The 25,185-nt window shown below is 42.1% G+C and overlaps 1 protein-coding gene across 2 annotated transcripts in view; it reads left to right on the forward strand.

Annotated features, from left to right (window-relative positions):
- Nucleotides 1–3,379: 3,379 nt before the first annotated feature.
- The window catches only part of DTD1 (D-aminoacyl-tRNA deacylase 1), a 183,901-nt gene continuing 162,095 nt past the window's right edge, over nucleotides 3,380–25,185 (forward strand). The window contains exons 1-3 of one of the 2 annotated variants that reach the window (XM_072736497.1): nucleotides 3,380–3,587; nucleotides 10,272–10,362; nucleotides 12,291–12,526. In XM_072736497.1, the coding sequence (XP_072592598.1) occupies nucleotides 3,545–3,587; nucleotides 10,272–10,362; nucleotides 12,291–12,526 (370 nt within the window). In that variant the 5' untranslated portion in view covers nucleotides 3,380–3,544. The remainder of the gene's footprint in view (nucleotides 3,588–10,271; nucleotides 10,363–12,290; nucleotides 12,527–25,185) is intronic. The other variant, XM_072736498.1, reaches the window with a different exon arrangement.

Here is a 25,185-nt window from a genome sequence, read left to right on the forward strand (position 1 = left end):
CACAATGACTCACATGATGGGGCTTTCTGGTGACCAACTCCCATCTTGAACTGGCTTAATAGCAAAAAGTCAGATGTGATCAAGGGGCACGAATAATAAACACACTCCTATTGCTTGGGAAATTCTGAGGATTTTCAAAGCTCTATGCCAGAAATACTAGACAAATTCTTTATTATACAACAGGGGTGGAACTTCTGAGTTCCACTTAAAATCTATTTACTTTGTGATGTCTGTGATTCATGGAAATGGAGATGTGAAAAAGGTATTTGGAAGCACAAACTCACAGGACATGTCTGGAATGGAAATGAAAGTGTGAGAGATGGTAGCATGAAGATGGGGAGGAAAGTCAGGGAGCACAGGGCCAATGGCTGAGCCCTGAAGGATTGTCACATACAAGTGTAGTGGAGGAAGGCGGGAAAAGGAGGGAACCTCGGGTGAGAGTGGCGATTGAAAAGCCCGAGGAGAACATGTGCAGGGCGGAGGAAGCCCCCAGAAGAAGGAGATGCTTCTGCCTCTGATGTTGACATTTTTGGGTTCAATAAATGTAAAAAAAGAACAGAGCCTAACAGGCACTAGGGTCACTGAAAGGGTGTTTTGGTATGTTTTTATTTTTTATTATTATTTTCTTGGTATGTTTTTAAAACCATTTATTATGTATATATTTAAGAATTTATTTTTATTTATTTTTTTAAAGATTTCATTTATTTATTCATCAGAGAGAGAGAGAGAGAGAGAAAGAGAGAGGCAGAGACACAAGCAGAGGGAGAAACCGGCTCCATGCCAGGAGCCCAACATGGGACTCAATCCCGGGTCTCCAGGATCATGCCCTGGGCTGAAGGCAGCGCTAAACCACTGAGCCACCAGGGCTGCCCTATTTAAGAATTTATTCTTAAGTAATCTCTACTCCCAAAATGGGCTCAGACTCACAACCCCGAGATCAGGAGTCGCATGCTCCTCCCACTGAGCCAGCCAGGGACCCCTAAAAACCTTATATTTTGAAATAATTTCCAACTTTCAGAAAAGTAAACATGCTTCCATTACAAGTTGTCATTTTACTTCATTTGCTTTATCACTCTCTCTTTATTTCCTCTGTATATATTATTTTTCTTCAAACCATTTGAGAGTAAATTGCAGATATGTGCCCTTACCTTTAAATACTTCGGTGTGTATTTTCTGGAAACAAGGATATTCTCTTACACACAAATCAGTAAGTTAGTATTGATTGAATGTCATTATCAAATCCAGCAGCTCTCAAAGTGTTCCTTGAGAGGACCCATGATTTCCAACTATTTTTATAATAATATATAGACAATATTTGCCTTTTTCACTTTTACTCCACCAGGAGGGTACAATGGGGGTTTCTAGAGATTCCATGGTGTATAATGACCTCATTGCTCTAATGTTAACATATAATGAATTCATTATTGTTTTTAAATGTTTTATAAGTCAATATTTAACAATTTTCTTAGTTGTAATTTCTAATACAGCAAATCTCTTTAGAAATAACCTAGATAAGCAAAAGCTATTTGGGGTGTTCAATAATTTTTAAGAATGTAAAGGGACATTGAGATCAAAATGCTGATTTAATGTAAACAAATTCCTAACCTTAAGTTTTTCTCACTCTTAGGGTTGCTGGCTGGATCTGACAATTAAGCTGACAAAGATTAACAGGAGAAAAGTACACAAATTTATTTAGGTTTTACATGAAAATGACTTGAAGAAACAGACCTGTGCATTATGCTATTTTTGATGATGAGTGATGATGAACTTCATGGAGGAATATAATAAGTCGGAGTGGGCAGCCCAGGTGGCTCAGTGGTTTAGTGCCTGCCTTCAGCCCAGGGCGTGATCCTGGAGACTTGGGATCGAGTCCCGCATCGGACTCCCTGCATGAGGCCTGCTTCTCCCTCTGCCTGTCTCTCATGAATAAATAAATAAGATATTTTTTAAAAAAGTTAATAGGTCAAGGACTTTGACATAAACATAGTACACTGGGGAAACAGCAATACCTGTTTGTTCTTGCCATCCCCTTGTCTTTGCAGATCTCGGTGTGTAGGGGAAGGCAGTTCTCACTCAAGGGTTTATGACTTGTTTTAAGGGAGAAGGGTCGGGGGAAGTTCAGAGTGACTTTCCTGATCCTCTGCTTTCTCAGGCTCCCTTAGGTTACAGTATTCAAGATGCCAAGGTGCCATATTTTGGGGTAGCGTGTTTTGAATGTCATCACTCCACATCTACTAATACTATGAGAGGGCTTTGAGAAAAAGGCACACTGAAGGCGCTTATTTATTTTGAAATTTTATTTATTTGAGAGAGAACATGAGAGAGAGGAGAGGCAGATGGGGAGGCAGACTCCCAGCTGGGCAGGGAACGCACGTAGGGCACTATCCCAGGATCCTGAGATGGGGACCTGAGCTGAGAAGATGCTTAACGGACTGAGCTAACCAGGTGGCCCCGGAAAGAGGCTTATTTTTATCAGTGATAGTAATTCGTTAGGGTAATATTTGCACAGTCCTTTGAGGCTTTCAAATGATTTTTACACAATTTTACTTAAACCTCCTAACAACCCTGCGTGGGGGGAGCTGCTAAGTACTGTATCAGAGGAATAAGAATCACAGACTCCTAGATCTCTGCTCTATCATGGCATGGTTGAATCATATGAATCCTTGCATACCGTAGTTAAGTGATTATTTAAAAAAAATTTAAAAAAGATTTTATTTACTTATTCATGAGAGACACAGAGAGAGAGAGGCAGAGACACAGGGAGAGGGAGAAGCAGGCTCCATGCAGGGAGACCGACGTGGGACTTGATCCGGGGTCCCCAGGATCACACCCTGGGCTGCAGGCGGCGCCAAACCACTGCACCACCAGGGCTGCCCTTAAAATTAAAAAAAAAAAAACAAACTTATTTTATTTATTCATGAGAGACAGAGAGAGGCAGAGACACAGGCAGAGGGAGAAGCAGGCTCCCTGCAGGGAGCTGGGTGCGGGACTCGATTCCATGACCCCGGAATCACGACCTGGGCTAAAGGCAGACGCTCAACTGCTGAACCACCTGGTGCACTTAAATGGCTATTTTAGGCAGCAGATTCTGCTCTGCCTGGTTTCTGAGAAGCCACTGAGGCAGGAAGACAAGGGAAAAGGAACTTGCACGGGAACAGAGGGGCCGAAGGGTGGAAGGAGGACGACAGGATTAGGATTCAGGACAAAGCTGGGATTTAGGGATGATTGGCTCCTCCATCGGGGATGCGAGAAACATCTGGTCCAGAACCCGCGGTTGGGGCGCGATCTGGGTGGGGGTCTCCGTGCGGCGGGGCAGGCCCGGGGGCGGGGCCTACCTCCAGGGGCGTGGCCTGAGGGGGCGGGGCCAACCAGTGGGTGGGCGTGGCCGGCGTGGGCGCGCCGCCGCGAGCGGGGTCCGTCGGGGCTGTCGCCGCGCTTCCCGGTGTCACCCGCAGAGGGCGCCGGCCGCCACGCCGCGCGCAGAGTCGCGAGGCCGGAAGAGCGCGGCGCCGCCCGACTCGCCGCAGCCGCCGCCGCCGCCGCCATGAAAGCCGTGGTGCAGCGCGTCACCCGGGCCAGCGTCACAGGTCAGTCGGGCGGGGCCGGGGCCGGGCCGCGCCGGGCCGGGAGGAGCCACCCCTGACCCCGCGCCCGCAGCCCGCGCCCGCCGTCCCCCCGCCCCCGGAGGGCGCCCGGCGCCGTCCCCGGCGGGCGCGGCCCCCGCAGCCCTGAGGCCCCGGGCGGGTCCGGGCGCCCCGCGGCCGCAGAGCTGCCCACGTGCCCCGGGGCCCGGCCGAGGGTCCTGCCGCGGGCCACGGTCAGCGCGCCTCTTCATTGTCTTTTTTCTTTCTCTGGCCCCGGGTGCCGGGTGGCAGAACCTCCGAGCATCCCCGTGGCCGCCTCAGGTGGAGCGTGGCGCAAACCACACGCAGGCAGCGTTTCCGGAGCGAGGGCCCCCGCCCCGCCCTCCAGCGTTTGGTTTAGCTCTCCCCTGTGCGCCCATTGTGCACGGGTCTGAAGAGTTGTGCGTCGCGCGGAGTTGTGACAGTTGTGCCCCCCACGTGCCCGGCCCGGCCCGGCCCAGCCCGGCCCAGCCCAGCCCGGCCGCCGCCCCCTGCCGCCCCCTACCCCGCCCGCCGCCCGCCGCCCCCTGCCGCCCCCTGCCCCGCCCGGCCGCCGCCCGCCGCCCGCCGCCCGCCGCCCACAGGATTCCGGGGAAACGTCTCCCGTGGCCCCCGTTCTGGCGGGCCAAGCCCTCCACAGTCACGTAGTCACTGCTGGGCCGCTGCAGCCTGGTTCGAACCTCAGGGACCCAGATGATTGGTCGTTTCAAAAAGTCAAACCGAGATAAGTCAAAAAATTTTTTTAATGACTGATCTTAGATTTGTCTTCCAGTCTTTTTTTTTTTTTCTCCTTTCTCAGAATTATAGTGTTGTCTCTGTCCAAGTAATTCCAGATATCCAGATATCCTTTTCTTGAGCCAGGCTACACCAAGTATGTGTTCTTGCGTCCACACAGGTATAAATCTAAAAACAAAGCAACAAAATCCCCTAAAGAAACAACCAGACCCAGCAAAACCATGTATTTAGATCAGAGAGTCTACTCTTCAACTCTGCCTAATGATGTCTGAGCTGTTAACTGGCTTTGGATATGGTCCTGGAGTAATAGGGAACAGAAGAGCTTTGGGATTTACGGGATTTTAAAACAAAGGTTTTTTGGCCTTTCAGTTAATATTTAAGTTAATTAAAACCGAGGAAATTCATAGATGTGAAGGTGTTTTGCTTTTTTGAGCAAAATCACATTTCGCTCTATGTGGTCATCACCAACAACAAGTGAACTTTGAGGAATTTAACTTCTAATCTTCTGTCGAACTCTATTCTGATGATTTGGAATCTTGAGAACACGTATTTTGTGAGATTTGCTGAATAATTTTAGTGATTTTAGTTTACTGTTTAAATACTATTTAAATTGTATGCTTTTAGTTAAAAACCAGCAAACCTGCATATTAAAAAAGATAAGGGTATTAATTGTAGGAAGGTGTCAAATAAAATGGAATTCTCTCTCAGTGCTGGAGGGACTTTCACATTAGCCAGGCCTTCTAATTGAACCGTAATGGAAAGATTTTCTGACTCTTTTAGAATGTGACTGGCTTCACTGAAATGTGGCTGTACATGAATGGCATTTTATTACAGGGATTCTAAGATGCCACTTTCGATTTTATGGTTGGGACAGAGTACAATATCAGGAGTCATATTTTATTATGTGGCAGACGCACTTAATGAGATTGGTCAAGCACATTTTGATGCTTTGGCATGGCTATTGTGATAATCTAATTTTAAAAGCTTTATTATGGGACATTTCAAACATATTCTTTTTTTTTTTTTAAGATTTTATTTATTCATGAGACACACACCCACACCCACACACACACACACACATACACACAGAGGCAGAGACACAGGCAGAGAGAGAAACAGGCTCCATGAAGGAAGCCCAACGTGGGACTCTATCCCGGGACCCCAGAATCACACCCTGGGCCAAAAGCAGACTCTCAACCACTGAGCCATCCAGGGATTCCCTCAAACATATTCATTTAGTTAGTTACACAGGCAGCAAGGTGTGGTAATTCCCATGTCCCATCATTCAGCTTCAACAGCTAAAATCTGAATGGAATCACAGAATGTTGGGAAGAGGATCTAAAGTGGGTTTGAATGAGTTAATTTCAGAGATTATGAATTCTTGAAGAAGTCAGTGGTGGGCACCTGGGTGGCTCAGTGGTTGAGCGGCTGCCTTTGGCCTAGGGCGTGGTTCTGGAGACCTGGAATCGAGTCCGGTAACAGGCTCCCTGCGTGGAGCCTGCTTCTCCCTCTGTCTCTGTGTGTGTCTCTCTCTGTGTCTCTCATGAATAAATAAATAAAATATTAAAAAAAAAAAAACAAAGAAAAGAAAGAAGAGGCCAGTGGTGATGATGGTATACATGGGAAATTGACCAAATATCTCAGGTCTTTTCTAGCCCTGTGATCTGTTGTCTAAAATGGCGATTCTCAAGTTTTTTCCCTTGGGAATCCATTTGTCTATAATAAAAGATCCCTTTGGACCTCCTGGTTCTTATACTTGTACCTGGAGGTGGAGAGCAAAACTATTCCAAAATAAGAGAGCAAACTCACATATAGGCTTTGGGGCATAATTTGTTTCTTATTAAGACAAGTAATACATTATAAAAATGTTGAAACTGTTCAATTTTTTTTTTTTTAAGATTTCTTTGAGAGAGAGCTTGAGCAGGGGGAGAGGCAGAGGGAGTGGGAGAAGCAGGCTCCCTGATGCACAGGGAGAGCCCCCTGCCAGGCTTGATCCCAGGACCTTGGAACCATGACCTGAGGCCAAGGCAGATGCTTAACTGACTGAGCCACCCAGGCATCCGCCTTTTTAAAAATATATATATATTTTTAAATATTTTACTTATTTGAAAGAACACACACGAGAGTGGCAGAGGGAAAGCATGAAACTCTTCAGATAGTGATTTGAATCACTTTGAATAGTGATTCTTTTTTTAGAATCTGTTCTGAGAATACTAATTGTAGGAAAGGATTTGGAGGGATGAATAGGCAGAGCAAGGAGGATTCTAAGAGCAGTGAAACTACTCTGTAGGATACTGTAATGGTGGGTACATGTTATTGTATATTTGTCCAAATCTATAGAATGTACATCAAGAGTGAACCCTAATGTAAACTATGGACTTAGAGTGGTAATGATGTGTCATTGTAGGTTCATCGGTTGTAAAAAAATGTACCCCTGTGGTGGAGAAGCTATGCATTTATGGGGGCAGTGAGTACCCCCTTTTTCTTTTTTTTAGAGAGAGGAGGTGGAGCAGAGGCAGAGAGAATCTTAAGCAGGCTCTACACCCAGTACAGAGCCCAATGCGGGGCTCCATCTCCTGACCCTGAGGTCATGGCTTGAGTGGAAATCAAGAATAGGACATTTAACCGACTGAGCCACCGGGTGTCCTGAATCTCTGTATCTTTGCTCAATTCTGCTGTGAACCTAAAAATGCTCAAAAATGAAAGTCTAATGTCTAGTATATAAAGATTTTCCCCACAGTGTTATTTATTGAAGTGAGAATTTTGAAACAAACCATATATCTAGCCAAATGGGATGATTAGTTGGTGCATTGGATAGAAGTAACTATTCAACTTGATGAGATGTGACTATGAAAAGATGTTTAGGGGGATCCCTGGGTGGCGCAGCGGTTTGGCGCCTGCCTTTGGCCCAGGGCGCGATCCTGGAGACCCGGGATCGAATCCCACATCGGCTCCCGGTGCATGGAGCCTGCTTCTCCCTCTGCCTGTGTCTCTGCTTCTCTCTCTCTCTCTCTCTGTGTGACTATCATAAATAAATTAAAAAAAAAATTTAAAAGAAAAGATGTTTAGGAAAAGTTTATAACATGAAAAATCCTTATACACTGTTAAGAGAAAAGATGAGACACAAAAATTTATATACAGTGTTATTATAGTAATTGAAAACAAATATGAAAACCTGTAGATAGAGAAAATATCAAAAGGAAGTCATTAAAATATTAAAGTACTCGTCTTTAGGGATCCCTGGGTGGCGCAGTGGTTTGGCGCCTGCCTTTGGCCCAGGGCACGATCCTGGAGACCCGGGATCGAATCCCACATCAGGCTCCCGGTGCATGGAGCCTGCTTCTCCCTCCGCCTGTGTCTCTGCCTCTCTCTCTCTCTCTCTGTGACTATCATAAATAAAAAAAAAAAAAAATAATAAAGTACTCGTCTTTGGATGTTCTTTTTTTCTTCCTGTTTCTTATATTTTCCAAATTTTCTGTGATGTGTATGCATTGATTTAATGGTGGGTATAATTCGATAACCATTACTTTTAAGCTTTTAAAACATACTGTAGGGAAAATTTAAGAAAATAATATTGATCTTGTAAGAAAACAATACTGATATATTTAAAGAACAAATGAAGCCAGCTTTTTCTAAGGTGACACAAACAAGCCAACCACCCAATTGTTTACTGCTTATTTCAGATTAGATTCTTTCTGTTTCAGCTTCTGAGTCATTGGCACAAAGGACAGTAATCACTTATAGTCTATTATAAGCAAAACAGCACAGAAGAAAATAGTTCTTAGCATAAAAAGAAGATAAATTAGGCTTTATTGGTATTTGGGTTGGAATGGGTTGGTGCTGACACTCCCCTGGCGACTGCAGGTCAGGTGGTCCCTTGTCAGAGGAGTTTTTCATTCTTTTCTTAGCTCGCAGGATATGACAACATGTTCCAATCCATGATGCCTTGTCAGATATATTTATAGATACTATTATCCAGCAGAAGCAAACTACAAGAAAATGACAGAGTCTGCCCTTTACTGATTGGAACATTAGGTTAATAGATGGTAAAATAACAAGACGTCAGTAATCTAATGAGATTTGACAAAAAGTTGGCCAAAAATTTTGAAAGTTAGAAGATTAATATTTGAAATATGGATTTCGGTTCACCATCATGATGATGGATCTTGGCCTAAGAACTGTGCCAGCACTGAGATACTGCCTACTGGTAGTAGAGTGTACATTTGATTATAAATACATACACAGATATTTGGAATATATGTATTTAGAGATTTATTTTTTGTGGATGAGGTGCATGATTAAGAGGGATTTGGAGGTCATTGACTTAGAATACAAATTAATAGATGTTTACTGACTTGAAGCCTTTTATTTACTTAATTATTTTTCAATTTTAAAAGATTTATTTATTTATTTTAGAGAAGGAGGAGAGGGGGCAGAGGAGAGGGGGAGAGAGAGAGAGTCTTAAGCAGACTCCATGCAGAGCATGCAGCCCAATTTGGGTGTTGATCCCATGACCCCAAGATCAAGACTCTGAGCCAAAACCAAGAGTCAAGATGCTCAAGAGAGTCAGCCATGCAGGCACCCTGAAGCTTAACTTTTATTTATTTATTTATTTATTTTTGAAGCTTAACTTTTAAATAGCGGTTTTTATGTATAACATCTTCTTGGAGTAAGTAGAAAAATTATTTCTTTATTTTTCTTACATAAATATTTATTGTGTGATCTGTATATTGTGTTACCAAAGTTGCTGATTCCCAAGGAAAGCAGGCATTTCCTTTCTGAGAATTAATACAGTGGAATTGTATTCTTTGGGGAGGAAAACTCTGTTCTGTTTTTACAGATGAGCATGGAAAGTTTGAGGTGTCTGACCCAAGGTAACACAGATGAAAATGTGGCCCTAAAATTTAGCTTAATGGTTGTTCACTTAACAAGTCATTCATTCCATGGGGTGTCTGGGTGGCTCAGTGGTTGAGTGTCTGCCTTTGGCTCGGGTTGTGATCCCAGGAACCGGGTATTGAGTCCCACATTGGGTTCCCTGTGGGAAGGCTACTTCTCCCTCTGTCTGTGTGTCTCTGCCTCTCTCTGTGTCTCTCATGAATAAGTAAAATCTTAAAAAAAACCCAAGTCATTCATTCCAGATATAAAATCAGGATGGACATAAATCTTGATAGGCTGGGATCCCTGGGTGGCGCAGCGGTTTGGCGCCTGCCTTTGGCCCAGGGCGCGATCCTGGAGATCCGGGATCGAATCCCGCGTCGGGCTCCCGGTGCATGGAGCCTGCTTCTCCCTCTGCCTGTGTCTCTGCCTCTCTCTCTCTCTCTGTGACTGAAAAAAATAAATAAAATAAAAAAATCTTTAAAAAAAAAAATCTTGATAGGCTTACTGCATTTATGAAACTTTTTTTTTTTTTGAAGATTTATTTATGTATGATAGACATAGAGACAGAGAGAGGCAGAGACACAGGAGGAGGGAGAAGCAGGCCCATGCCGGGAGCCTGATGTGGGACTCGATCCCAGGACTCCAGGATCGCGCCCTGGGCCAAAGGCAGACGTTAAACCGCTGAGCCACCCAGGGATCCCCTATGAAACTTTTTAAAAAAGATTTTATTTAATTATTCATAGGAGATACAGAGAGAGAGGCAGAGACATAGGCAGAGGGAGAAACAGGCTCCATGCAGGGAACCCGATGTGGGACTCCATCCCGGGACCCCGGGATCACGCCCTGAGCCAAAGGCAGACGCTCAACCACGGAGCCACCCAGGCGTCCCTGAAACTCATTTTTAAATGCCTACTCACTTTGCCAAAGTAATTATAAGAAGTACATGTGATTTTTAAACATTCCTGTGGTTACTTAAGAGCGTGTCATGGTACCTGTTTGGTTCTGAGTCTCTTTTCACTTTTGTTTCCTTTCTAGTTGGAGGAGAGCAAATAAGTGCTATTGGACGGGGCATCTGTGTGTTGCTGGGTATTTCTCTGGAAGATACACAGAAGGAACTGGAACACATGTACGAGGCGGATTTCTAGGTCATTGCTATTTGAATGGGATCTGTAGTGGTATAGACATTTACCTGTAGATATCTATATCTGTATATTTCTGTCTGCTTACCTACCTATCTAAACTCTATATATATGTGGGGTGCCTGGGTGGTGCAGTCAGTTAAATGACCGACTCTTGGTTTCAGCTCAGGTCATGATCTCCATGTTGTGAGATTGAGCCCTGAATTGGGCTCCGTGCTCAGTGTGGAGTCTGCTTTAGATTCTTTCTCCTTCTCCCCCTTCTGCTCATGCTCTCTCTCTCTCTCAAATAAATAAATAAATAAATAAATAAATAAATAAATAAATAAATCTTTAAAAAAGTTGCATATATATGTACACTGGGAATTCCCTTCCATAGTATTTTGGTCCTGTGAAGTGAGCTGCTGTGACTTTTATCTGTGTTGGATTTGATGTAATATGGCTATCTCAGTGTTCCTTTCCTTTCCTTTCTTTCTTTTTTTTTTTTTTTTTTTTTTTTAAGATTTCTTTTATTTATTCACGAGAGACACAGAGAGAGGCAGAGACACAGGCAGAGGGAGAAGCAGGCTCTTGCAGGGAGCCCGATGTGGGACTCAGTCTCAGAACCCCGGATCATGACCTGAGCCAAAGGCAGATGCTCAACCACTGAGCCACCCAGGTGCCCCTGTCTCCGTGTTTCAAATGAGGAGACCAAGGAAGTGTAATCTGTCCAGTGACACCCTGCTACATTAGCAGCAGAGCTGGAACTCAAAAGCCTCAGTAGCTATTTGGTCCTTTACCCATGAACCATTCTCATAACTTAGAACCAAACTTTTTTCTTATGAGTGTTTTCTGTTTCCAATTAGAGCAGTATGATCTGGGCACTATTATGTCTTTAAAAAAATGTTCAGTTGTTCATTGGATGCATAGGATCTGGAGGTCAGACAGTTAAATGACTTGCCTAAGATCATGAACGTGTATATAGTAAAAAGCCTGAATTCAAATTAGAATCTAGACTACCTGACTTGAAAGCTGGTGCTCTTTCTGACTATGGTAGGGGAGATTGCCATTGCTTTCTCCTGACTGGCTCTCAGCACAGGCAGCCTCACCTGTCCCCATACTTACCCTGCCCCTACCCCCAGCACCACTTGGCACATTTGCTTTAGACTTGTGATCTGTGGATTCTGCCTGTTGGGGCCTATAGCTGGGTGTAATTCCATCCGATTGTCCCTGTTGTAGTAGGTTGAAAATCAGATTTGGAACCTAATTCCTTCTAAGGAATAAATGTTCTCTGCTTCTCTTCCTTGTCACAGTGGCTGCTCTTTGTCATCCACATTTATAAGGAGGCCTTCCTAGGGCTTAAGAGGCATGGGACATAGTTGTCAGGGAGGCTTTTGCCAGGTCTTTTTGCATATTTGCAATAAGCATGTGTTTTCTCTAGGGTGTTTGCCCACTTCTTCATTTTGAGTAGTTCCAAGAAAGGATGTTAAAGCGGGATATCATTTATTTCAGTGTAAAGATTGAATTTTTCAATTAAAAAAATTGAACCCACGTCTTGACATATCCACCAACCTGAAGGAGCAGTTGGTGGATGGTTGTTCTTAGCTCAGGTTTGCATGGGTAGCTGCTTGTGAATTGGAGGAACTGGCCAAAAAAATAAAAAATAAAAAATAAAAAAAAGGAATCCTAAAACAACCCTGTGAAGTAAGTCTGTTACTACCTCATATTACAGATGAGGAAACTGAGGCATAGAGTGGATAAATAACTTGCCCAAGGCCCAGTAACTTCCTTCTTCTGTCTTTATATATATGTAATACACATAACATTATGTCAACATTATGTCCTTGTTCGACAGGATGCTGGTAACACTTGGGGGTATGGAGAATGTTGGGGGGCTTATGATTCTTCAGATAGCTCTTGTCACTGTTTTCTCCCTCAGGGTCAGAAAGATTTTAAACCTGCGTGTGTTTGAGGATGAAAGTGGGAAGCACTGGTCGAAGAGTGTGATGGACAAACAGTACGAGGTGCTGTGCATCAGCCAGTTCACACTCCAGTGTGTCCTCAAGGGGAACAAGCCTGACTTCCACCTGGCAATGCCCACGGAGCAGGCAGAGAGTTTCTACAACAGCTTCCTGGAGCAGCTGCGGAAGACATACAGGCCGGAGCTCATCAAAGGTAGGCAGGAGGGCGAGCCCACCCAAGAAGAGAGTCTCTGGACACTTACAGCTGGAGGAAAAGAGAATCTGCAATTACAGCTACTCCTTTTCCAGAAAGTTTGTTGTTTGTGCTTATTACTTCCTTCAAACAGCATGCTAGTGCTGTGGTACGAGTCATCTGAATGCTCCTGATCCTGTTTACCCTTCTTTAGTCTTCTGTTCACATGTGGAATGTTTACCATCCCGGAAGTGTGTTTGATACAGTGGTGTTTAATTTTGTTTGCTTATCATGTCTGACAGGAAATATAATGCAAACCACAAATGTGAGCCACATGCCATTTTAAATTCCTAGTAGGCATATTAAAAAAGAAGTAAAAAGAAACAAGTGAATTTCATTTAAAAATATATTTTATTTAACCTAATATATCCAAAATAGTATGAGTTCACCTCATAATCAATATAAAAAGTTGATTGATAGAATTTTCATTCCTTTTTTGGTGCTAAAGTTTTCTAAATCTTGGTGTGTAGTTTATACATACAGCCCATCTCAATTTTGACCCGGCACATTTCAAGTACCCGACACCTGTGTGTGCTTAATGGCTGTCATATTGGACAGTGAAGGTTTAGGTCTTTGACGAACTGCTTATTGGTGAGAATGCCAACCTGCTTTGACTGACTGAGATTTAGTCTAGAAAATGCCTTGGAATAGTGATCCTAGTTTATAGGAGAATTAGGAATCTGAAATTATGAATCTGTTTAAGGTGGCCATTCATTTCTAGTCTGTTTTTATGTTTCTGAGGGCCATTAAAAACCATCACATTCTGCCTTTCTCTTCAAAGTTATTAGAATATTTAGCCTCCTTTGGTAATACATCTCAGTGTATGTAAGTAGAATGTCTTAGTATCTGCAGTTTCTTTTGCTGCCATCATTCCCTTTTGTAGACATCTAAGAGTTGTTAATAGTTAACTCTGTATTATCTCCTGTACTTTGACTTTCTCTGAAGAAACAAAACTTGATCCCTTGTTTCTTGGACCCATTTTCAACCTTAAAGAATAGAGTTTATTGCCTGATTTTGAAGGTCTACAGTAAAGCCCCACATTGAGGATTGTCAGCTCATCAGATTCACTTATGTTTAGAAGAGTCATATTCTTATCCTTCTTCAGCATTTCCTTTGATCTTAATTCTCCTCTTACCTGTTGCCATGATCAGGACACCCCTGCCTTAAATTAAATCCCAATCTTTACTTGGGTCCTGGTAGAGTAGAATGGATTTGCCTCTTCTGGAAATAATCCCAAGTTTTAGAGCTCCATTCACAAGTCTGGTTATAGATGTCCAGTACTTTTTCCCACCCTGTGTCCCCTGGGATCCTTCGGCATGGCTTTGCTGCAAACGTGTTTCTTCCTAGAATTGGCATTTAAGTCAGGTCCTCTGAATAATTATTTTTCTGTGCTGAGCTGAGAATTAAATGCTGTCATCATTGTCTTCTCTGCTTGATGTTTGTAGAATCATCCCATTTTTGAGTAATCTCAAATATTTTAGAATGTACTGAAGTCCCTTGAAAGGATGAGCACAAGGAATATCATAAAAGCATAAGTGAAGGCACTTGAAATGGGAGAACACTAGTGGTTGTTAAGGTATGCTCAAGTGAAAACAAAACAGCTTTCATCTGAGTCCTTAAAGAGGAGTGTTTTGTGTTTTATTAGGTGTTTTGTGTTCCTTTTACTTTTTGCAATGATGTCTATTTTATCTGGATAATTCTGTTAAGTGCCTGAAGCAATGTACTATTAGCAATATAATTTTATAATGGTTGACAATTTAAGTTTGTGGGGGATATGATACATCTGATCATTTTGATGAAAAATTGATGTGATTTATGCGAAGAGTCTTAATCAAAATTTATTTCCAAATCCTTTGGACGTTCAGAAACACTTAAGTGATACAAAGTGCCTCTCTTGCTCTTTCAGCTCTTTATCTCTTTTATGGTCTTTGGTGGAATAAGATGCAGAGAGTATGTTTTACATGCTTGTGTGTGTGTTCTTAATTTTGAGTTTTTAGCTTCCAGTTCCAATATGGAAAGCCCTCTGAGAGCTGAAGGGATGATGGAACACAAACCAACTGCTAATAAATACATTTTCTTAATTTTAGAATTCTTGGGGCCACTTTGGCAATTTTAAGACTTAAAGTAGTTTAATTTCCTTTTTGCAAAAAATTTAAAATATTTTTCCAGTTTTATTGAATACAGTTGACATGTAACACCCTATTAGAATCATAAAACATGATGATTTGATACATGGGTAAATGATCACCAGTGTTACGTTCAGTTAGTTCATCATCTCACGTAGTTACAGTTTTACTTTTCTTGTGATGAGAACTTTTTAGATCTACTCTCCTAGCAACTTTGATATATGTGATACAGTATTGTTAACTTGTCACTGTGCCATACCTTATATCCCAGAATTTATTAATCTTAATAACTAGAAGTTTGAATCTTTTGGCCATCTTCATCCATTTCACCCGCCCTCTACCCCTGCCTCTGGCAACCACTAATCTATTCTCTGTATCTCTGAGATTGGTGTTTTAGATTCTACACATGTGGGAGACTGTATAGTATTTGTCTTTCTCTGTCTGACTGAAAGCCCTTCCGGCCCATCCATATTTTTGCAAATGACAGGATTTTCTTCTGTTTTTATGGCTGAATAGTATTCTGTTGTGTCTCCATATCACCTCTTCTTTATGGATTCATTTGTCAGTGGAGACTTAGGCTGCTTCCATGTCTTGGCTTTTGACTTAATTAGATTTAACATTTATTTTCACTCTCTTTCTCTTTAATGACTAGAACTCTAAATTAATGTATATAAATTAATTATATTATTTATATAAATAAATCGAATCATTTCTCTTCCTTGTTGTTAAGGATTGCATAGCAGGAAGATTGTCCAGTTTATTCCCTGTCTCTGTTACGTCCTTGCCCTGCCTAGTGCCCATGTGCTTTCAGGCTTTTCTTTACTAGTTCCAGTTCTTCCCCTGTTCATGGCCCAGCTCAGCTGTCTTTAGTGAAGCAGGTTTATTGCTTTATGATTGAAGCATGTGAAGGTACAATGAATTCGGTTTCAGCTTGAGCTGGATTCCCTCTGTCATCACTACTGGGACTGTTTTCTCTGGGATTCTCTGAGCCCTGGTTTCCTCCATGCATGTCAGCCATGTCCTCAGGTAGGCCATGATGGTTGCAGTCTTCACAGTTCACCATCCCAAGAAGGAGATTGAGCCTTTGTCTCTGCATTTCAAGCAGAAGTCCTGAAGGTTACTTTGATTGGGCCAGCTTAGGTAGCATGTCCATTCTTGAGCCAGTATGGGATCGACTCTATGACTCAGCTTAGGTCATATGTTTCATAGAGTGTAGAGTTGACCTCCTGGGGACCACCTGGGAGCCACAGTTGAAGTCTGGGGCTGTTGGGAAGCGGGGTGGGTGGGAGAAATGCCTGCTAGGAGGGCTACCGGAACGTCCCACTTGAGTGTCCTTGACTTGCTTTATTGATGGCCCCTGGGAGGTGGGATTAATAGAGGGAGTTGGGCAGGTTATTAGGTGGTCCTAGCAGAACTCTGCCTTTCTGGCAGGGACATGGAGGGAGGCTGTCATAGATGTGTGTGCAGTTAATGAGGGAGGGCCCTGAGAGGGAGAAGTAAGTGGCATAATTCCCCTAACTGGCTCTTTGAGGCCTATTCCACCCCAAGTGGCCTTGAGTTGGTACTTGAAACCATAGTGATCCACCACACCCACTTGACCAGAATTTTTAGCATCCTTGACCTGTTTGGGTATAGTCTGTTTGGTGTCCCCAGACATTGCTTAGGCCATGCCACCCCTCCCCACTCTGGTCCAATTCTGCTGGCCCCTGACCCTTTGGCTTTGTGAGGACATCTCTTCTTAAGAACTTGCCTACCTTGGCTTATGCTTCTGCTAGCTATTGCTGCATAACATACCGTCCCAAAACTTAGTGGCTTAAAGATAACCTTTCTAGGGGTGCCTGTGTGGCTCAGTTGGTTAAGTGGCTGCCTTTGGCTCAGGTCATGATTCCAGGGTCCTGGGATCAAGTCCCATATCAGCCTCCCTGCTCAGCGGCGAGCTTGCTTCTCTCTCTCTCCCCTGCTTGTGCTCTCTCTTTCTCAGATAAATAATAAATAAAATCTTAAAAAACAACAAAGAAACAAAACCATTCTGTCTTCCTCACAATTTTGTGCGTCAGGAATCTAAGAGGGGTTTGGCTGGGTGCTTTTCTCTGATCTATTTGTGTTGGCTGGGGCTAGGGATCTACTTCTAAGATGGCCCGTGTTTCATCTTGCTTCTCCCCTCCTCCCCACCTCATCTTATTTCCAGGGTCGGTCTCCCCCTCCCAATTACTTGGGCTTCTCACAGCTGGGCTGTCTCAGGGTAGTTTGATTTCTAACTTGTGGCTGGCTTCTCCTATAGCGAACACTCCCAAGACCAGGTATTTTAAAAGCTAGGAAATGAGAGTGCTAGCCCCTCAAGGCCAGGCTTGGAAGGGAGTGCAGCATCACTTCTGCCATATACTATTGGACAAAGCTGTCTCACAGCCCACTCAGATTCCAGGGGAGGCTGTAGACCACTTTGCAATGGAAAGAATTTCAGAGTTTGTGGCCATCTTTAATCCTGCATAGCTCTTAACTCTGGTGTTCTCAAAACGTTTTTCTTATTCTCTGGCTCTTCTGCCAATAATTGATTTAGGAGGAAAAACCCAGTGTATACATTTATCAGTTTTTGCTCTCTGCTACAGAATGAGCCAGAGGTTAAGGGTACCTTATTGGACACCCAGACTGACTGAGTGGGCCCAGGAAATTAGGTCCAGATATGGTCCTCAGCAGCCCCTTGGGAATCTTCATTCCTTCAGAAAAAGGACTGCAAGTCCTGTTTAGTGGGAGGCATTAAAAGCTGTCAAAGCTTTTATATGTCAAAGTTGAGTTTTAAACATACAGTACCTTTATAGTTAGGAAAAAAATGAATATTATACCAAAATGGAAGAGTTGAAAGAGAGATCTCTGCTCTCAAACTTCTTGTTCCAACATTGAGCCATTTGTAATGGGCCCAGGGAAACAATTAAAAGCTGTCAAAGCTTTTATATGTCAAAGTTGAGTTTTAAACGTACAGTACCTTTATAGTTAGGAAAAAAATGAATATTATACCAAAATGGAAGAGTTGAAAGAGAGATCTCTGCTCTCAAACTTCTTGTTCCAACATTGAGCCATTTGTAATGGGCCCAGGGAAACAATCACCTGTAGGCTTTGTTAAGCAAATCAGAAGCTGCCACGATATTAAAAAGAGCTACCTGTGTTTCTCTGTGGGGTCTGATCTTTTGTGGGTGGTAAAGAGCTAGAAGAACATGGAAAGACATTTTGGGAGTACAGCAGCTCTTTGATTGCTTCTTCAGCTCTGTTCACTCCATGGGGCATCCATTATGTCCAGGGCTCCTGCAGGTTCGTTCACAAAGAGAAGGTGCCAGGAGGAGGAAGCCCACATCTAGTGTTTGCTTTGTGGTTAGTGTTTAATTTTTGGATTTAATGTCTTACTCTTTTTACTACATACAGCATGTTAGCAGCCTGAGTAAGCTTTCAGTGGAAGCCTGTTTTATATACTTTGACAAGGGCTGTAATGCCAGAAGCATTATTGTTAATGTAAAGTTAGGAAATCACAACGTAGGATCACATCTTCATCGTTGATAAATGGCGAGTTTGGTGGACTGTGGCACAGGCCGATGGCTCTCCTGAAGTCTGATGCAGATGTGTGACTCATGTTGGCCAAGTCAGTTAGTTTTTGGCACTCCTTTCTTTCATTCCTTCTCTTCAGTGATTTGCTGAGAGGGAGAAGCAGCATCCCCGTTGAACAGAGAGCAACATGTGGGGCTCGATCCCAGGACTCTGAGATGACGACTTGAGTTGAAAGCTGATGCTTCACCAGCTGAGCCACCCCAGTGCCCAACCCCCCATTTTTGTTTTCAGATCCCAATCATGATTCCTTGATTTGCTTAGTTGATTTTACAAGGTGAACAACAGTCTACTTTTTACTGGTTCTCCTTTCCCCACCTAACTGTTTAGAGCCACATTAAAAACAGTGTTATCGATGTAGTGGTGGTTCAGTACCCTGCAGTAACGATAGAGTGCCTTATGCATCACACTGTAGGTGCTCAGTTATTTTGTGTGACAAATGCCCCCCAGGCCTAGGGAGATGAGAATAGGCTCATTATGGTGACAGTATTGTTCTATCCATCTCCTTCCTCTCTGAGCTCCTTCTTCCTCTCACCTTTATTCTCTTCACCCCTTTTATCTCAGTTCCTGAGTCCCTCCCTACTCTGGTCGTGAATTGTGGGGTCAGCCTCTTTTACTTGCCCATTAGAGTCTGTTGTTGTAGCTCAATTTGAAGAAATAAGGGCCATTAAAAAAAAAAAGAAGATACAGGGGTCCCTGTGTGACTCAGCCATTTGCCTTTGGCTCAGGTCATGATCTCAGGGTCCTGGGATTGAGCCTTGCATGGGGCTCTCTGCTTAGTGGGGAGTCTGCTTCTCCCCATCTCTCTACCCCTTTCCCCTGCTTGTGTTCACTCACTTGCTCTCTTTCTCCCTCAAAGGAATAAATAAAATCTTAAAAAATAAAAATAAAAAAGAAGATCCCGGCATAGGTGGGAAAAAACTCGTTATCATAATCCAAGGACCTGAAATAACCCAGGATGAAGGGAAGAGTCTGAAGTTCTCAGCTGGAGAAATAGGACCAATTTAAAACCATATTGATTTGGGGTCTACAAATTCAGAAATATTGATAAATTAGTTGGTTCTCTATATTTTCTTCAATGGGTATATTAAACAAATAATACTATGCATGGTATAGTATCTCAATTGTTTTTTCTTTGTTGTGCCCTGAGGGGATCCTCCAGTTTACTAATGTTTTCTTTGTCCATGTCCAGTCTGGAGTTTAGTGTGTCATTTGAGTTTTAAGTCAGTCACTTATTTTTTATTCTCAGTATTTATTTGTTCTTTCTAAAGTTAACTTATTTTTTATTGTGGTAAAATACATGTAACATAAAATTAACCATTTTAAAGCATGGAGTTAAGTGATTATGTATTCACAGTGTTATGAAATCATCACCACTGTCTAGTTTCAAAACATTTTCATTACCCTGAAAGGAAACCCTAAGCTCTTTAAGCAAGCACTCTCCATACTCCCCCATCCCTAGCTCTTGCAACCAGGAATCTGCCTTTCGTCTATATGGATTTGCCTCTTCTGAATATTTCATAGAAATGGAACCATACAATATGCAGTCTTTTGTGTCTGGCTTCTTTGACTTTGCATAGTGTAATCAGGGTTCATCCTTTGAACATACATTGTGCTTACATACATGTGTATGTGCACTATAGCGTGTATCAGTACTTCGTTCCTTTATTTTTATTTTTTTTTAAAGATTTTATTTATTTATTCATGACAGACACACACACACACAGAGGGAGAGGCAGAGACACAGGCAGAGGGAGAAGCAGGCTCCATACAGGGAATCTGATATGGGACTCTATCGGGGTCTCCAGGATCATACCCCAGGCTGAAGGTGGCGCCAAACCGCTGGGCCATCTGGGCTGCCCTACTTCATTCTTTTATATGAAGAGTATTGCATTGCATAACTATATCACATTTTGTTTATCCATGCATTCATTGATGGACATTCCCAGCCTTTTAGTTATTGTGAATAGAGCTGCTATAAACATGTGTGGACAAGTTTTTGGTTGAGCACCTGTTTTCAGTTCTTTTGGTTACATACTCAGGAGTAGAATTGCTGGATCATATGAAAATTCTGTTTAACTTACTGAGGTACAGTCCAATTGTTTTCTTTCTTTTTTCTTTTTTTAAAGATTTTGTTTATTTATTCATAAGAGACACAGAGAGAGAGAGGCAGAGACACAGGCAGAGGGAGAAGCAGGCTCCATGCAGGGAGCCCGATGTGGGACTCGATCCCGGGCCTCCAGGATTACGCCCTGGGGTGAAGGTGGCACTAAACTGCTGGGCCAACCGGGCTGCCCCCAATTGTTTTCCACAGTGACTTTCTACATTCCCACCAGCCACGAGGGTTCTGATTTCTCTGCATCCTTGCCAGCACTTGTTATTTCTTTTTAAATTTTTATTTATTTTTTGGTTATAGCCATCCTGGTGAATGTGAAATGGTACATCAATATGATTTTGATTTGCATTTTTCTAATGGCTAATGATATGAGCATCTTTTCATGTGTTTGTTTGCCATTAGTATGTCTTCTTTGGAGAAATAGCTATTCAAATTCTTCATTCATTTAAAATTGAATTGTTTGAGGGACACCTGGGTGGCTTGGTTAGTTAAATATTTGGCTCTTGATCTCAGCTCAGGTTTTGATCTTGGGGTTGTGAGTGTGAGTCTTATGTTGGGGCTCACAATTAAAATTCATTGGTTTGTCTTTTTGTCATTGAATTGTAAGTAATTTATAAATTCCAGATCCAAGACCCTTATTATATACATGATTTGCAAATATTTTCTCCCATTCTGTGGATTGTCCTTTTGCTTTCTTGATAGTGTCTTTTGATGCACAAAAGTTTAAAAGTTTTGTTTGTTTTTGGCTCAAAGTGGGGCTTGAAAACATGACCCAGAGATTGAGAGTCTTATGCTCCACTGATTGAGCCAGCCAGGCACTCCTAAAATTTTTTTATTGAAGTGTAGTTGATATACAATATTATATTAGTTTAGGTGTGTAACATAATGATATGACATTTATATGCATTACAAATGCTCACCATAATAAGTGTTGTTTCCAACTGTCACCATACGAAGTTATTACAGTATTATAGACTACATTCCCTGTGATTAATTTATATCCCTGTGACTTACTCATTTTATAATTGGAAGTTTATACCTCTTAATCCCATTTACCTATTTTACTCATCCTCTACCCTTAAAAGTTTTTAATTTTGATGAAGTCCAATTTTATCTTTTGTGTTTTGGTTTTTTTTTTTTTTTTTTTTTTTTAAATTTTTATTTATTTGTGATAGTCACAGAGAGATAGAAAGAGGCAGAGACACAGGCAGAGGGAGAAGCAGGCTCCATGCACTGGGAGCCCGACGTGGGATTCGATCCCGGGTCTCCAGGATCGCGCCCTGGGCCAAAGGCAGGCGCCAAACCGCTGCGCCACCCAGGGATCCCTGTGTTTTGGTTTTATATTTAAGAAACCATTCCCAAAAATCCATTGTCATGAAGGTTGACCTTATGGTTATTTCTCAGAATTTTATAGTTTTAACCCGTGCAGTTAGGCCTTTGATCCATTTTGTGTTAATTTTGGTATGAGGTAAAGATCTAACTTCATTCTTCTGCATCTGAATATCCAGTTGTTCTATCACCAGCTGCTGAAAAGGCCATTCTTCTCCATTGAATGGTCTTTGTACTCTTGTTGACTTTGTACTCTTCTTGTACTATGTTATACATCTATGTATGGGTTTATTTATGAACTCTCAGTTCTATCTTGTCATTCTGTATGCTTATCCTTATGGAAGTGCTTACACTGTTTTAATTACTATAACTTTGTAGTAGGTTTTGAAATTGAAAAGTGTACGTCTTCTAATATTGTTGTAATTTTTGAATAAGGGAATATGATCAGGTAGTTCATACATCGAAATGATCTGGAAAAGTCTTCCTTGGGGAGTTATGTTTTTTTTTTCTTTTTTAAAAATATTTTATTTATTTATTCATGAGAGACATGGAGAGAGAGAGAGAGAGGCAGAGACACAGGCAGAGGGAGAAGCAGGCTCCATGCAGGGAGCCCGACGTGAGACCCATCCCTGGTCCCCAGGATGATGCCCTGGGCCGATGGCAGCGCTAAACTGCTGAGCCACCTGGGCTGCCCGGGGAGTCATGTTCTCACATGACATCCACTCTGTTTCCCTTACTCTCTATAGGCAATCCTTTTAATTATTTTTTTTCTATCTTTCTAGTGCCTCTTCATGCACATGTGAGCAAATATGAATATATATGTATATATTATAGCTTTCTTTTTATACAAAAGTAGCATCTTTAACAAATTATTTTAAAAAGGATTTCACAGCATGTTCTAGAGATTCTTTCCATATTAATTCATAGAGAACTTCCTCACACCTTTTGTAATAGCTGTGCAGTTTTCTGTGGTGGGAACAGAACCTAGCTTATTTAATTTTAAATCTTATTTTTTTAAAGATTTTATTTATTTATTCATAAGAGATGCACAGAGAGAGAGAGAGAGAGAGAGAGAGAGAGAGAGAGGAAGAGACACAGGCAGAGGGAGAAGCAGGCTCCATGCAGGGAGCCTGATGTGGGACTGGATCCCAGGTCTCTAGGATCACTCCCTGGGCTGAAGGCAGCCCTAAACCTCTGAGCCACCTGGGCTGCCCCTATTTTAAATCTTATATAATTTGTATATTGGACTCTTGGGTTGTTTCTTATTTTTGGGTGTTGAAAACAACAGTGATGCAGTGAATAAATTTGTATATAGGCCATTCATGTTCTGGCAGATATATCTTGGGGATAAATTCTCAAAAGTGGGATTGCTAGATAGAGCTAGATGGCCCTCAATAGGCATTGACCTTTTTTCAGTGTGTGAGGCTGCCATATTCATCACAGTTTTGTTAACAGAATGTATTTTATCTAGAATTTTGTCTTTCTCACAGGTGAAAATGGCATCTCCTTTTAGTTTTAATGTGCAGGATGTGGTTGAACATTTTTCAGATGTTTGTGTGATTTGTATTTCCTTTACCATGAACACTGTTGAAGTGCTTTGATTAGGTTATTTCTCTGAGATTTTCATATATGCCATGAATTGTAGATATTTTTCATGCATTTTGTCATTTGTCCTTTGACCTTGTGCTAACGGTTGTTTGCTGGTCAGACTCTTTTTTTAAAATTTTATTAAGGTTTTTTTTTGTTTATTTAAGGGATAGAGAGAAAGAGTGAGAGAGAGAGAGAGTGAGAGAAAGAGAGAGCACAAGCAGGTTGGAGAGGGGACAAGCAGAATCCCTGCTGAGCAGGGAGCCCGATGTGGAGTTCTGTCCCAGAACCGTGAGATCATGATGTGAGCTGAAGGCAGATGCTTAACCAACTGGGCCACCCAGGAGCTCCTTTTTCTTTTTTCTTCTTAAACATTTTTCATTTATTTTAGACATAGAAAGAGAGTGCAAATGGGGGAGGGGGGGAGAGAGAATCCCAAGCAGACTCTGTGCTGAGCGTAGAACTATAACCCTGAGATCATGACCCGATCCGAAACCAAGACTTGGATGCTTAACCAACTGAGCTACCAAGGTGCCCCTGTTTTTTTTTTTTTGTTTGTTTTTGTTTTTTGTTTTTGTTTTTGTTTTTTTTAAGTAGGCTCCATACCCAGCATGGAGCCCAATACAGGGCTTGAACTCATGACCCTAATAACTAAGATCAAGACCTGAGCTGAGATCAAGAGTCAGATGCTCAACTGCCTGAGCCACTCAAGGGCCCCAAGAACAACATTTCCGATCTCTAAGTAGTTGATTATTAATTTTTTAAAATGTCTGCTGGATTTTGAATCACAGTTTCTTAGATTTCTATAACATTTCCTACTCCAGAATTACTAAGAAATCTGGCTGTTCCTCCCTCCTCCCCATCTAGTGCTTTTATGCTTTCATTTTTTTTTCTTGAAGATTTTATTTATTTGAGAGAAAAGCAGACACACACACACACACACACACACACACACACACACAAAGTGGTGTGGGGGAGGGGCAGAGGGAGAGGGAGAAGCCGACTCCCTGCTGAGCAAGGAGCCCAATATGGGGCTTGATCCCAGGACCCTGAGATCATGACCAGAGCCCACAGCAGATGCTTAACTGACTGAGCCACCCAGGTGCCCCTGTGCTTTCATTTTTTATTTTGAAATCTTAGATCAGTTTGGAATTTATCTTGTATACAATGTAAAGCATGGAATTTATCCTTCTCAGGTAGTTATGAAGTGGTTTCCTAAAAACATTTATTTAAAGAAAACCATCTGTACTTCCACTAATCTGAGATTTTGACTTTATCCTATATTAAATCCCTGTGTTTATGAACTGTAAAGTTTTGTTTCTGTTCTGTTTTTGTTTCCTTTTTGTCTCTTTACATGATGAAGACACATTGTTTCAGTTATTAAAGATTTTGCTATGCTTTCATATTGGGTAAGATGAGTCTTATCCATATTGCTCTTTGGAATTTTCCTGCCTATTCTTGTTTTTCTCTATGAATTTTTAAATCAGCTTGTCTAGTTCCAGAAAATGATCTGTGTTATTTTTGTTTGTATAATACTAGATTTATAAATTCATGAATCCTGTGGTCCATGATGATAATCACCCTCTAGCATAGTCCCTTATCTCCTTTGTTTTTTGGCCATGGGGTCTCCCGGCTCAGGGGAGGGTCAGAGTTCACAGGTTGGAGTCTACCTTTGAATCTCTCTGAGGCTACTCTTGCTGTGTGTCTTTCCGTCCTAGAGGCTTTGAACTGGGTTAAAACCCTGCTGTGAAGCCACTCTAAGGCCATTCTCTTTCCAAAGTGAAAAATTATTCCCTAACCTGTGTCCCAACCATCTCTAGCCACATCACCCAACCTAGCACACTACACCAGAGGTTCTACAGTGAGGCTTA

The sequence above is a fragment of the Vulpes vulpes genome, chromosome 14 (assembly GCF_048418805.1).
Source record: "Vulpes vulpes isolate BD-2025 chromosome 14, VulVul3, whole genome shotgun sequence".
Classification (NCBI taxonomy): Eukaryota; Metazoa; Chordata; class Mammalia; order Carnivora; family Canidae; genus Vulpes; species Vulpes vulpes.